We start from the raw sequence: 15615 nt of genomic DNA on the forward strand, positions 1-15615 counted from the left end.
TAAAAAACATTTTGCAGTGAATGTGTTTAATCACCTTTTTTCTGCCCCAGAAATCAGCGTAGCTGGTCGCATTAGTGATTTGGCCGATCTTGGTAAATGAGATTTTGCTTCATTTACTTAAAAGATTTCCTAACGGTTATCTATATCTAAAAATTGAATCCTATCTTAATTCACTGTGTATGTTATACAAGGCATGTACATTATGCATGTTAACTGTTTCCTATTGCTTTAGCAATTCTCGTTGTTTTTATTTTTGGCTTTTGTAAATTTTTGGGTGAGGTGATGGGCCGCCTCTGAGACTGAATGTACCTTGTCAAGCCAAAACCTGGCTACATATCTGCTGAAGTTGTGGGCTGGGTCACCTCATTATGATGGGGAATTTGAACTTGGGTTTTGCTGTCACAAATGATCCCATGAGCGTTACCACGGTGAACCTCAGACCTATACTGAAAAATTGGAACCCATTTATATTTATTATTTAGATAGTGCTAAATATGTACATCGTACATTCAATTGCATAAGCTGCTTTAACAATTCTTTGGTTTACTGTGTTATTTCAAATTTTAATCTGTCACTGCATTCTAGTCAGTACAACTACTTGTCTTTATATTCTTTATTTTTATGGCAGAATGTGCTGTCATCAATCTTTTTGCCGCTCCGCAATGATTTTACAGATCTAGTGCTAAAGTCTTTCTATGAATCTGAAATTGCCATACCACTTCTCGGGGGCTTTAAGCTTTGAGAGAATTGAAAGCTACACTCGCTTCTTGCTGCAAGGGTTGGATGCGAGCCTTTCTCGTGCAAGTGGTTCTGTCTGAGATCCCAAACTCAAAAATCCAAGGTGTTTGATTTCTATTCAATGTTGGAAAAGTTAACGTCTGCTTATTATGTTTGTGCTTCTCTCCATATACTTTTTTGTTTCTATAAGCTCAAAATATAGGTTGACTGGTTCTTATAGAATGCTATGAAATTTGTGTTTTTTAGTTATCATGGCAAAAGACAAGTATGGAGGACATACTCCTAAAGTGGAATCTACTGTGAGAACTGGGAGAAAACAGCTTTTGGATATAACTAACACTGGAGTGCGACTTGTGTCAAGCTTAAAAGATGCACGTGGAGATGCTCTTTCAACACCTTTAAGCAAGGGAAGTACTGCTCATTTGTTGAAGGTATGGAATTAATTCCTTATGTTAATTTTGCTTTAATAACAAATGGCACTTGCCTTTGTGAAGAGGCTATCTTTCTAGGACATAGCTGCAAAATTCTCAGAAAATTTAGATGGATATGATGAGTCCATTAGCTGTTGTTCTAGGACTTTGTTTTTCATGTTGTTTCACAGAGACATCTCTTTGAATAGGGCAAGTTCCATTTCATTTTTAAGAAACTATGAGGTAGATGTCGCTGCTTTTTGCAGCTAAAGATGTTTAGAGCCATGATGTAATTGATAATGATTTCTTTTTACAGGAAGTGGGGTTGTTACAGAAACTTCTTGCAGAAAAAGAGTATCCTTCTTGAGATTGGTCATAGATTATGATTGGTTACAAAAATTTACATTTGATTTTTGTTTTTCTTGTTTACAGTTCTGTTTGTTGTATTGGTTATTTACTATCTTAATTCTTCAATCAAGTTATTGTCTCCTATAAGAGCTGATCAATTTTAATCACATCCGTTGATTATCTTGGCCTTGGATAAACTCAAAATTGAAACTGATAATGAATGAGATTTTTTTTTGTTATTGGTAAAGTGTTAAAGAATATTATATGAAACAATGTATCAGAAACACAGCATGTCACCCAAGTATGACCTGCAATAAATAGGATTAAAAAAAAATCATCCTTTAGTAAAAGGAACATTTGGAAAGATGTATCATAAGGGGTGAAAACGTAAGTCACATTTGCAAACCATGAACAGTATGCCAATGCAGAATATTCCCATGGAAATATGCTGTTATTTGGAGCAACTAGAGATAGCATTCGAGTAAGCTTTCATATGTATCGAACCAATGGTTCCAAAACTGGATAAGATCATGCTTTGAAATATTTATTCCCATATAAATTTGAATTCACATGGAAACCTATTCATTTCTCTTCGTTCCTTCTGAAGATGCAACCAAACTTTGTCGCTGACTTTGAATGAGTGAGGTGTATGATGCATGTCATGGTGCTCTTTGTATTTCTGTTTCTGGCTTGAGATAATTTGCTGTACCTGTTGATGAACACTCTGAATATGCAGCAAAAGCTTCTGTGCACTATCCACTTTTTGTTCTTTTGTGTGCAACTCTACATGAGGTGTTGTAGAGGTATGATATGTCCAAGGGTGCTGTAGGCTTGAATTAAACATGTCAGTAAAGAACTATGCCCTGTAGAACAGTGCAGAGCTTTGTTGCAGGCCTGTTGGATGTAGAGTGGGTTGTCATCCCCAGAGTGCAGATGTGCATGGTTGTAAATGCTCAAAAGCTGCAACAGTGTATGGTTGACCACTTCATCTAATCATCTTTTGTGGATGAAAAGTTGTGGACTGATCCAATTGTGGATCCAATCTGTCCTGCAAGGATTGACAAAACATGCTAGCGAGCCTTAGGTCACTGTCAAACACAATTGACGTGGGTAGTTCGAAATGCACCCAAACATGAATGAAGAAGAGGTGCGCTGTTTCTTGAGTTGTGATGCCTTTCTTGCAAGCAATCGTGATCACCAACTTTGAAAATATGCCCCCTAAAACAAACACAATGTCATTTTGATACTTTGTCATAGGGACTTTGCACATGAAGTCCATATTGATATATTCACAAGGCCTTTGCAGTACTACAAGAGTGCATAAAGCTTGAGCTTCTTGTTTGTGAGCTTGTCAATGCAAAAGGGAATGCAAGATTTGATATGGCGCTTGACGTTAGTATGCATATGAGGCCAATAGAAGTGATGTTGTAGGGTTGCCAAAGCATTGGTATTGTCAAAGTGTCTTATTGTCTTGGTGTAGTGTTCCTCTTAGATGAGTCATTGATAGGGTGTGCCTTCTAGAACATAGAGTTGTCTAAGCTTGAAGAGAAGCTTGTTATTTAGATGAAACTCACCAACTTGTTTAACTTATGCAAGTGCAATGTTGGTCTATGTGAAGTCTAAGTTTGTTGTGTACAGTTTCTTCTAGTCAGCGAAATTGTGGCCATGTGAGCCTAACACTATGATGAGTGCATGACTTGACAATTGACTGAGGCAATCTTCCGCCTTATTGTCTTTCCCCTTCTTGTGCTTTATCATGAGAATAAATTGGTACAAGTATGTCATCAATATTATGTGGCATGCTTTCTCCAACTTGCTTTGTGTGTATAGAAAATGAAGTGGCTTATGATCGGCATGAATGACTACATCCTTAGCTAGAATGTAGTGGCTCTAGTACTTAAAAACTTGAAGAAAGACATACAATTCCTTTTCATAGGTAGAGTAGAGCATAACCATGTCGTTTAATGTTTTGGAATGGTAGGAATTGGCTTCCGATGTTGAGTGAGTACTTTTCTGATTGCATAGATAGATGCATTGATCTGAATCTCAAATGGTTGTGTAATGTTAGGCGTTGCTAGAATAGGTGTTGCATGGGGATGTTGCTTGAGATCCTTGAAAGTGCATTGTTGAACAAGTGTCCAAATGAATGTTGCCTTGGCACACATGATCTAATTGAGTGACTATGCAATATGTGAGAATCCAAGAACAAACTTGTAGTAGAAGTTGGCAAGATTGAGAAATATAAATATAATCCAATCTAATCAGATATAAATATCTAAGTTACCGGTTCCGGTTCGGATTCAGGTTCGGATTCGGGTACGGATTCGCGGATTCGGCAAATTTTTTTTTTTTTTTGGTACGGGTTCGTCCGTACATATATATATATTTTTAATTTTTTTTAATATATATATATATATATATATATATATATGTTCAAACTTCAAACATCAAAATTATATATGTTCACAGTTCAAACATACAAATATGAAACATACAATGTAACTTTCCCATACAATGATACATAAATGATAACAGATAAATCATAAATCATAAATCCATAATTGCCAATGCCAATAAATATTCTGATATTGATATATCATAAATCATAAATGTAATATCATATTCATAATTTGCAAAAAAGATAATATTCAAGTTTCAAGTTTCAAAATGTGAAAATGTCATGACACAATAAAGTATAAAGTTAAACATTCAAATTACAAGCCATCTATGGGATTTAAATTCCATATTCATCTTCATCTGAAGCATCCAACCCAAGCCCACGGTCATCAAGTGGTTCAAATTCAGCATCAATTGAACCAATATCAAATGGAATGCCACTCCCACTAGCTATGTCTCTCTCAAATTCCATAACCGCCTCGTCTATAGAGACTTGGCAAAGTTGTGCAACTGTAGCATCTAAATCAGCACACTCAGGGGCTAGATCCCAATTCCTTGTTACACCCTCACTATATTCAGGGTCCTTATGTGACAACAAACGAAGGTTGGAGTGTACGTAGACCAAATCCTCAGCTTTCTTTGCACCCAAACGATTACGTTTGACTGAGTGGATGAAGGAGTATGTACTCCAATTCCGCTCAGCTGAAGAAGAACTTGCAACCTGTTAAAAGTTAAAACATAATTAGAAATTTATAAATTAAAATTATAAAATAAAAATATGATAGCATCAAAAGGAATTGGAAAACTATAAAAATAAAAAATAAAAAGATACATACTTGGGAGTTAAGTTTAATTGCAAGAGGCTGCAAGTAAACGGAGCCTTGACCAAGTAGGCAGCCCTATAGCCAGAAGCAACCTCTGCATCTCTATATGGTGGCACCCTCCTTGGTGTTGCAAGCATCTCTGCACTATAAAATTTTGGCGTCAAAGCAAATGCTAAGAGATGTAAGGGGGTGGTCATCTTGTTCCAACAGTCAACAACAATTTTCTGCACAACTTTGAAAAATGTTTCCGTTGGGTCATTTTCTTTTCTATTTATTACTTCTTTTATTTTTTCCACCATGCAATTCATGCCATCATAAATCTCGCCCAAACATGGGCGATCAGTATCAGCATACTTGATCATGCTCATGATGGGCTCAGTGAAATTCAAAACATATTCCACATCATCCCACCATTTCTCACTAAGGATCAATGCTCTTACTTTTAGAGCTCTTTCTATGTGGGACTGCTTCCATACACTCCACAAGCTGTTGATGACCATAGAACTCAAGGCGTCTCGCACCTTCAGAAGTCGTCTTAAGACGAGCGTGTGAGATGCAAATCGTGTTTCAGCAACCTAACATGACATAACAAAATACACAACATATATCAAATGCAAGTCTATAAAAAATACAAATTTAAAACTAAAAAATTAAAAAATAAAATTTAAAATTAGTAATTATAAATTACCTTCAACAACTCCAACTTGGAGAAGGTCCTGAAAATGGCTTGTGACATATGATGATTAGTCACAAACATTTGAATCTCCTGCCCTCCGCATACAGTTTTTTCACCCAATCAATTTGTGTGCCAAGCTTTTGCATGATTAAATTGAGTGAGTGTACTGTGCATGGTGTCCAAAAGATGTGACCATATGTAGCCTCCACTATAGTCCTTGCTGCCCTACAATTTTTAGCATTGTCAGTTACAACTTGGACAACATTTTGAGGCCCCACCATGTCAATGCATTCTATCAAGATATTGGCAATGAAACTTGCATCTTTCACTTGCCCCTCACAATCCACTGCTTTCAAAAACATTGCCCCTTTAGGACACACTGCTATAACATTGATCAATGGCCTATTTTTACAATCTTTCCATCCATCAGAAACAATGGTCACACCTGTTTCTTGCCATGTATCTTTGATGACCTTCAACTGTGACTCTACGGATGCTTTCTCCTTTGCCAATAAGGTGGTTCTCACCTTTTCATACCTTGGACAAACATAATCAGAAGGTGTATTGCAAAGAGTATGCACCATGTCCCGAAAGTAAGGTGATCTAACAAGGTTGAAAGGAAGCCCATTGCCATAAAGGCAACGTCCAATTTTGGAATCTGCAATCTCTCTCAGTTCATTTTTGAAGGCAAAATCCAATGGGCCTCTTTTCCGTGAAGCCACAACATTCTGATTCTCTACTGCATCAACTAGTGGGTTTTGTATGAAAGGATGTGAACCAGCTGGTCTTGTGGAGCCAATGCTACTAGAAGGCCTCTTAGACATTGAGCTTGGATGAACAAGAGGATGATCAGTCTTTGCTTTGCTACTTCTCCTATCAGCTTCCTCTTGTTCTCTAATATATCCCAAAACTAGAGCTTTTGACAGCCCCTTGCCATCTGATCCCTTACAAAATTTTATTCCACGCACAGGGATGAAACAAAGGTAGCCTTTCACTCGAAAGTATGAGCTGGTATACTCAGTGCCACAATGGTTGCATTGCCAAACAAAATCCCCACCACTAGACACTGGCTTGATCATTGTTGTATAATGCCAAAGTGGTGAATCTTGATCAATTTTAAAGGGGGTATTTTCAGTTCGGACATTTGCAACTGAACTAGAGCTTGCACTTGCACTTCCAGTTCCAGCCATTATGTATGATTATATGAATAATGCACCTAAAATGAAAAGAGAACGCACAACATTATTGAAAAAAATTATTAAAATTTCGGTATTATAACCCCATACTATGCATACAAAGTGTTAAAAAATATACAAGACTTCTTTAAAAAAAATTAAAAAAACTTTAAAAAACTTTAAAAAAAAATTTAAAAATTTGAAAAAAACTTGGAAAAATTCTTGAAAACTTGAAAAAAATTCAGATTCACTTACCTTTAATGGCTAAATCTTTCTTCTCTAGTGATTCCTATGCCTTTGATGCGTGTCTCACACCTTCGTAGTCGTCACCTTCGAAGAAAAATACAAAAACTAAGAAGCCTGATTGTAGAGAAAAAATCTTCAAAAATGCAAGTAGAATAGGTTGAATGCATGTTTTGATGCATGAAATGCATCATAGAGGGGCGGATTAGGGTTTAGATGTAAAAATAAGATTAAAAAAATTGTTTTTTAATTGTTTTTAATTGCTTTCTAACCCGTGGGCCCCGTTTTTGGGAACCCACGGGCTTGGGTTCACCCGGGTCTTGCCCAGGCGGCTGGGTTCCCTGTGGGTCCTATCACGCAGGACCCACAGGGAACCCAGCCGCCTGGGCAGGACCCGGGTGGGACCCAGGGCGTGATAGGACCCACAGGGAACCCAGCCGCCTGGGCAGGACCCGAGTGGGACCTAGGGCGAACCAGGCTGGGACCAGGATCGGGCACGGACCAGGACCAGGACCAAGCCAGTTTTGGCAAGAACCAGTATCATAGATAAATATAATTAAATTGTAATTAATTGCAACATTTATGTGAAGGAGACGCCTCCTTTTGAGGAAGGGTTTCTGGGTAAAGGGTGAGACCTTTTGCCTCCTCTTGAAGACTATATGAGACAATCCTCTTCTTGGAAGAAAGGCATCAATCAGCAAGGAAAATCTAACTAAATAAAATAAAGCAGAAAGAGCAGAATATGCAGCACAACAAGAGGAAGAAAGACAATTGAAAATTAGACAAAAAAGTAAGTGAGTCGAATAAGGAAGAGATATCCAATATCAGAATTAGGCAAAATAGAACAGAGATCCCAATTGGGGACATTAGAAAATTGGAATTTGATCTTTCCATTAGATCCATTACAAGATAGTAGTGCATATTTTTATTTCTGTAAATATAAGAGAGGCTGAATAATTCCTTTATTCATATCTGGCTATTTTCTCACTGTCTCCGTATATTATTGGATGAACTATATTCCATATTGTTGATGTGTTTTTTAGGCACATGCAAACACAGAATAAAATACCCAAAAGTATCTTATCCTCTCTTGATCAAATTCTCTCAAATGCTGAAGATTCGCATAAGGATCACTTGAGACAACTCCAAGGTTCTTAATATGTTGGGTCACGACGTGTGGATAAGCTCTGTTGGTCGTTGTGATTGCTGTTACTCCAAGGGGCCTTACATACTTCTTAAGGGATGGATGCTTTACTTTCAAGGAGTACTCTTTGGATGATATGCAAATGAAGTCCTTTCCTATTTACTATTCCTACTTCTAATGGTTTGATAAAAAAAAGTGCAAAAGCTGAGGGTTGAGATAAACTAATCTATACCTAAGAATGCGAGAATGAAGGATGACTTTAGTGAAACTCAATTAGTCTTTTCTTAGATGTGCAAGAACAACTTCGCAAAGGCTAATGCGATCTTCTAAGGGTATTAGATGATTTTCAAATTATTACCAAACATAGACACCATAAATCAAATGCATACCAATGATTGGGTAACAATTGAACTAAAGCGCTTTCAAGGGTTCCAATTGACCACACAAGGCTAATTTGCAATCAACAAATTGCTAGTGGTATGGATTAGGAGTTCCACCATGAATCAACACAACATACCATCATTCAATTTAAACACTTAAACTAATCCCAAAGATTGATTTGAGAAGATGAATAACCATGTGAGAAGCTTCAAGGATTGAATATAAACACCATAAATTCAATGTCTTTATTAATCCAATAGCAAAATAGCAACAGTTCTTCAAGTCCTCTTATCTTTCTTATTCTCTACCTCTCTAATATCTCTCTAATTCTCTCTTATATCTAATTTATACAAATGAGATTAGTGGGGTTTATATAACACTCCCAAATACAATGAATGGCCGAGATCGAATGCAGATCAAGGGCTAAGATTTCGCCACCTAAACCCTAATTAGGGTTTGATACAATAAAAAACCTATCTAGATAAACATAATCAAAATACCAGCCAATGAGAAAATGACATCAATTGACACAAATAACGAGGAAGCATCCTCCAATAAGAAAATGAATTGCCACATAGGATCATATCAAGCTGTCATCTAGAATTTTGTTCCCTCTTTCCTTTTCCTTTTTGGCATATTCAATGAACTTGGTTGTCATACATTCAATCACAGTTGTCGGAGCTGCTGGCAGATTCTTTAGTTGCTCTTCTAGGTGAATGACTTCTTAAAGGTTGTGATGATGGCAGTATCCCATCCAGGCTCAAGATCTCTCGTCTTGCTAACTAGTACCATCAGTGCATGCATGTCATCTAATTGCTTCTCCGTGATCAACCCATCCATTCCATGGAATATGACCTTTATTCTTTCTTCCAACTCTTTGGTATCTATGTGCGTTCCAGGATCAATCTTCCTCTCTCAAACGATTTGTGCTACCTCTACAATCTTATCATGAATGAGGTGGATGGTTTCTTCAACTTGATTGCACCCGTTACTGATATCTTCAATGATGACCTTCCTCATGCGAAGCAAGCTGCTCCAATGTAGAAAGCTCGGTGCTGGTCCATCCTTCAATATCCTTTCTCTCACCAAAACTTCTCTAGATGCCTTCCTCATTTCTTGCAAGACGGGGATAGTGATGTCTCTAGTGTAGACAAACGTATCAAAGACTTCCATGAGAGCATGTGTTCTCCCAAGAAACTTTATAACTTTATCAAGTGTCTTCATCATATCTCTTATGAACTTGTTAGCCATCGTGAAGGATTTATCTATCCATGCATCCATTAGCTGTGCCAAATTTCTCATCTTCTCTATATGATCCATTGATTCTGAAGGAAGCAATGGTGGTGGTGTAATTGATGGATCATGTTGCCTCAATGGTTCCTTGAATTGTTGGAAGTAGTTTCTCCATGAATTTATTTCTCTCCAATTTCTTGTTCTTTTCTACTTCCATCCTAAGCATGTCATGAATTGTTTTCACCGAATCATTCATATCACGCAAGGCTTGCTTGGTAGTAAGTGGACCCAAATCAATAGTTTCCATGTCATATTCCTCCGTGTGATCTCATCTTCAAATTTGTCAACCATTGGGGTCACGATTTGCATCTTTCGAGAACCTTTATCATCCCTTATCACTTTGGACATCTTTGAAGCTTTCTTCTTCTCAGTGATTCCTTGAGTCCGGCTTAGGAGACTATCCAAGTCACCTACTAGTTCTTCATCAACTGTTATTACTTCTTTGGCAAGCCTCTCTCTAAGCCATGTAGGGATAGATGATCTTCCTTCTCCCACTTGTGTCTCTTCGGGCAACTACTCATCTCTAGTGTTAATGCATGGTAGCTACAGTAAGATAAATGATTGAATGAGAGATAAATGAAGTCTCTCATTCAATCATTTATCCTATCATTTATTCTATTAAGAAAACTTCAATCTATTTTATTTGATAATCATTCCTCATTTATATCAATATCGATAATCATATTATGGCATGGCACATTGGTGATAAACGATAGTTATCAGGTTAACCATCTATCCCGATCCATATCGGATGTGTTCCCAACAAATGAAATAAGATTATCGAGTTGCTATCGGGTGGCACAGTATGCACCGTTTAATATATACAACCTTTAGTTAGTGATCGGTGTCGGTTAACATAGACACCGATTACTATCGGTTAATATGCCATGCCAAACAACACTGTTAATACCGATTGGCATATATATTATGCTACGTGAACCCCGATTAATATCGGGCTGGTAAATAATTAAAACACCGGTTGTTAACATATCCAAAGGGGTGCGATCAAGCAGTGTCTTGATCGGTCATGTCCATAAGACATGACCGATCAAGGCACTGCTTGATCCTCCCCTCTCATATATATTTATCATTTGGTATTTGTGAAGAGGATATTGAAATCGACAAATACTCCTCTTACCTGCCAAACAAAGAAGATAGTCAGAATTATAATAAAGATAGATAATACATAGATATAAAGAATAAAATTAGAATACATCTTGCATATTGAATTGTAAATTGAACAATATTTACATGGTATTAAAGATATAGTTAAATCGAACCTGAGGCTGTTCAATTTTACGTAAAATTCAAATCAAGCATATATTCAACATCTCAATCCTATCAATGGCTAGCGCTATCAGATTTGAAGACAGACTCGGAGGAGGTGATGACTTCTTCGCATGGAAATTCAGAATTCAAATGATTCTAAAAGAAAATAAAGTCGAATCATTTGTAAAGACTGAAACTGAAGAACCTGAGACTGAACCTGACAAAGCAATTTGAAGAGAAGGAAATGATAAGGCTTCAAAATCATAGTTGATGGGGTAAGGAACAACATTATGCCCATTATAAGGAAACATGAAACAACCTTCAACATGTTCAAAGCACTTGAAGACGCTTTTGAGATATCTAATGCCAGTAGAACCTTGGCTCTAAAAAGAGAAATAAATCACATAGCCATGATAAAAGGAGAATCAGTCAATGCCCACTTCATGCGAATATCTGCCCTAAGGGATGAATTGGCAACCCTTGGATATGAGAGCCAAAGCAAAGAATTAACCCTCATTGCTCTAGATGGGTTGCCTAGCATATGGGAAACATTCGTCCAAGGCATCAGTGCAAGGGATAACTTCCCAAAATTCGATAGGCTAAAGGCTGATTGTCTCCAAGAGGAATCAAGGCAAAATAAGAAAGGGATCAAACAGAAGAATATAGATGAAGATCTTCAAGTTCTTAATACGAACCCAAATAAGAAAGGCAAGCAGAAGCAATTCAGGAAGAGAAAAGGTTGTCACGGAAAGAACTCCTTCAAAAAGGACCTCTCTCAGATTCAGTGTTACAGATGTGACAAATTTGGGCACTATGTTGCCAAATGTCTAGAAAGAGATAAACAAGCCACATTTGCCAAAATAGGAAAATCCAAAAGAGAAGAGGACTCCGAGAAGTATGTACTCTATTCAGCACTCACAAATCAAGCATCAAATAAAGTGAACTCTTGGGTGATCGACAGTCGCTCATCCAGACACATCATAGGATTCAGAGAAGTACTAGACTCAATGAAAGAGGAAAATGATGAGAAAGTAACTATCGGAGATGACTCTACACACCCTGTCAAAGGAGTTGGAACCTGCACCATCAAACTAAAGTCGAGTGTATCATTACAACTTCGAGGAGTGCTATATGTTCCATGCATCAAGAGAAATCTAGTCTCAATATCAACATTGGAGGACAATGGATACAGAGTAACCTTCATGGACAACAAAGTATTGGATTGGCCAAAGAACTCATCCATCAAGAAAGCTAAAACAATTGGTCAAAGACAAGGCTATTTGTATGAGCTATGTACAGAGCCCAACTTAGCCCTAATTCATGAGACCACAGATGCCAATGAAATCTGGCATAGAAGACTAGGCCACCTAAATTTTAGAGCTTTATCATCAATGGGAGACCTTGTCACAGGTCTACCTAAGCTAAAGCAATATCATTCAGGGGCATGCACAGGATGTGCCCTAGGTAAAAATACTAAGGGTGCTTTTCATAATAGTACTAGGAAAACAAGTAAAATTTTAGAGTTAGTTCATTCTGATGTATGTGGACCTATGTCCATGCCTTCATTGGGGGGATTTTTGTATTATGTAATATTTGTTGATGAGTACTCTAGGAAAACTTGGATCTACTTTCTGAAATGTAAAGAATCAGAAGAGATCCTTAATAGGTTTAAAGAATTCAAATCACTAACAGAGAACTACTCAGGAAATAAAATTAAAACCCTAAGAACTGACAACGGTGGGGAATACACATCAGAAATATTTAAAGAATTTTGTAAAAATTCAGGGATTAAGAGGGAGTTAACAATACCTTATAACCCCCAACAAAATGGGATAGCTGAAAGGAAAAACAGGACAATAGTTGAAGCTGCCAAAGCTATGATTCTTGATCAGAATCTAAATATCAATCTTTGGGCAGAAGCAACTAGCACTGCTGTAGATATTCAAAATAGATGTCCCCACTCTCATCTTGAAGATGAGACCCCTGAGGAAGTCTTTACTAAATCAAAACCTGATATTAGCCACCTTAGGATATTTGGATGCCCTATCTATATTCATGTACCTAAGGAGAAAAGATTAAAACTAGAGCCTTCTGGGAAAAGGGGAATCTTTGTAGGATATAGTGAAACCTCCAAGGCTTACAGGATCTATATAGCTGGTCAAAAGAATATTGAACTAAGAAGGGATCTGATCTTTGAAGAAGAGTTAGCATTCAAAAGAGCCCAAAGTTCTCTAGATCCTGAAGTCTATATCCCTACCCCTAGCATAGATAAAGATCCTACTCTTGAGCTTCAGAGGGAGAATCCTGAGGAAACTATAAGTGAAACTCAAAGTCCACATAGAGAAAACCTCAAGAAAAGACTACTATGGGCCACCAAAACTGTAGCAGAAGCTCAGAAGTTTGTTGCTCCTTCACGGACCTTCAGGGAAAGCAAAAGGCCTAATAAATTCACTAGCTATGTTGCCCTTATGAATGATCTCTCTAAAGCCGAACCAAACAATGTATCAGATGCACTTGAACATCAAGTATGGAAGGATGCCATGTCTGAAGAGTATCAGTCCATTATGAAAAATGATGTTTGGGAGATTGTTCTTAGGCCAACTAAGAAATCTGTTGTTTCATCTAAATGGCTTTTTAAGATCAAACATGCTGCAGACGGTAGTATTGAAAAACACAAGGCTAGATTTGTAGCTAGAGGGTTTTCTCAAAGAGAATGAATAGATTATGAAGGAACTTTTGCACCTGTTGCCAGATATACATCAGTAAGAGCTGTATTAGCCATTGCAGCAGCTAAGGGGTGGAAGGTACACTGGATGGATGTTAAGACAACATTTCAAAATCGCGAGATCTCAGAAGAAGTCTATCTAAAGCAACCTGAAGGGTTTGAAATTTATGATGCAGAGTCTCATGTGTGCAGACTCAAGAAAGCTCTCTATGGGCTTAAACAGGCTCCCAGGGCCTAGAAATGATCGTCTTATAGATCAATGCAAGAAAGATCTATCCAAAGAATTTGATATGAAGGACTTAGGACTCCTTCATTACTTCCTAGGATTGGAAGTATGGCAAAATGCTGACAACATTATACTAACCCAAGGAAAGTATACCTTGGATATATTGAAGAGTTTCAAAATGCTAAACTGTAGGCCCATGATCTCTCCTATGGAAACCAATTTACATAAACTTAAAGAAGCAACAATAGAGTCACAACCCACTGACTCTACTCAATACAGACAGATGATTGGGTCGCTGATGTACCTGTTGAATACAAGGCCAGATATCTGTTATGCAGTTAATGCCTTAAGTCAGTTCATGTGTGAACCTAAGGAGATACACTTGGTTGCAGTAAAGCACATCATGAGATACCTAGAAGATACTCTAAACCTTGGTCTCAAATATGAGAAAGTTGACATAAACCTACATGGATTTACAGATTCAGATTGGGGTGGAAGTGTAACTGACAGAAAAAGCACCTCAACGTGTTGCTTCAGTTTGGGTTCAGCCATGATATCTTGGATCAGCAGGAAGCAGTCCTCTGTAGCACAAAGCTTCACCGAGGCAGAATACATTGCAGCTTCTATGGCTGCTTGAGAGGCAGTATGGCTTAGAAAGTTGCTTGTGGGGTTGTTTGGAGAACCTATGAAACCCACTATTATACACTGTGACAATCAGAGCTGCATAAAACTTTCAGTTAACCGAGTGTTCCATGACAGATCCAAGCATATTGAGATCCCATACCACAATGTGCGAGATACGGTAGACAGAAATGTAATTCAGTTAGAATATGTTTGTACAGGAGATCAAACGGCAGATATTCTGACCAAACCTCTTTCCAGGGTGAAGGTTGATCACTTCAGAAAAGGTTTAGGTATGATAGAAAGGTAATTTGCTTTGTAATCTGTATTTACATATCAATAAGATGTTTAATGTGTAAACTTCTTTGTCATGATAGGACATTTTGGATTTTTATCCCTTGAGTTCATATCTAAGAGGTGACGATCTCTCAAGATAATGAACACTTGTATGTAGACATTATAAGGTGACGATCTTATAATGTCCAAACCAATTATCATGTTGGATCTCTGGTGTATCATGGATTAGCCATGATTGTGTTGTGCTAAAACATTTATATGAAATGTTAGTGCACCTACCACAACTTGGATAAAGATGAGAATTGAATATTTTCTCATATGATTATCCTTAAGTATTGCGTGCTTAGGCAATACTGATATCACGTGCTAAGGTGATATCCTTTGATGTGATGGACTTTTGTATCATGTGTTTAGGTGATACTTCATATCATGTGATTAGGTGATATGATTTCCTAGAAAGTTAGATTGTGTAAAGAATGCTAACTATCATTTAAATTGTGATGCTTGATACGCTGCTCTCATTTATCTTACCTAGCTAAGAGGGAGTGTTAATGCATGGTAGCTACGGTAAGATAAATGATTGAATGAGAGATAAGTGAAGTCTCTCATTCAATCATTTATCCTATCGGTTATATTATTAAGAAAACTTCAAGCTATTTTATTTGATAATCATTCCTCATTTATATCAATATCGATAATCATATTATGGCATGGCACATTGGTGATAAACGATAGTTATCAGGTTAACCATCTATCCCGATCTATATCGGATGTGTTCCCAGCAAATGAAATAAGATTATCGAGTTGCTATCGGGTGGCATAGTATGCACCGTTTAATATATACAACC

General features: G+C 37.4%; 1 protein-coding gene across 4 annotated transcripts in view; it reads left to right on the plus strand.

Moving 5' to 3' along the window:
* The window catches only part of LOC131073403 (uncharacterized), a 100934-nt gene that overhangs the window by 291 nt on the left and 85028 nt on the right, over positions 1 to 15615 (plus strand). Inside the window, exons 2-5 of one of the 4 annotated variants that reach the window (XM_058009847.2) lie at positions 18 to 92; positions 629 to 841; positions 985 to 1169; positions 1465 to 1502. In XM_058009847.2, the coding sequence (XP_057865830.1) occupies positions 784 to 841; positions 985 to 1169; positions 1465 to 1502 (281 nt within the window). In that variant the 5' untranslated portion in view covers positions 18 to 92; positions 629 to 783. Of the gene's footprint in view, positions 1 to 17; positions 93 to 282; positions 429 to 628; positions 842 to 984; positions 1170 to 1464; positions 1503 to 15615 lie in introns of those variants that run through there. The other 3 variants (XM_058009850.2, XM_058009849.2, XM_058009848.2) reach the window with 3 other exon arrangements.

The sequence above is a fragment of the Cryptomeria japonica genome, chromosome 10, assembly GCF_030272615.1.
Source record: "Cryptomeria japonica chromosome 10, Sugi_1.0, whole genome shotgun sequence".
NCBI classification, from domain to species: Eukaryota; Viridiplantae; Streptophyta; class Pinopsida; order Cupressales; family Cupressaceae; genus Cryptomeria; species Cryptomeria japonica.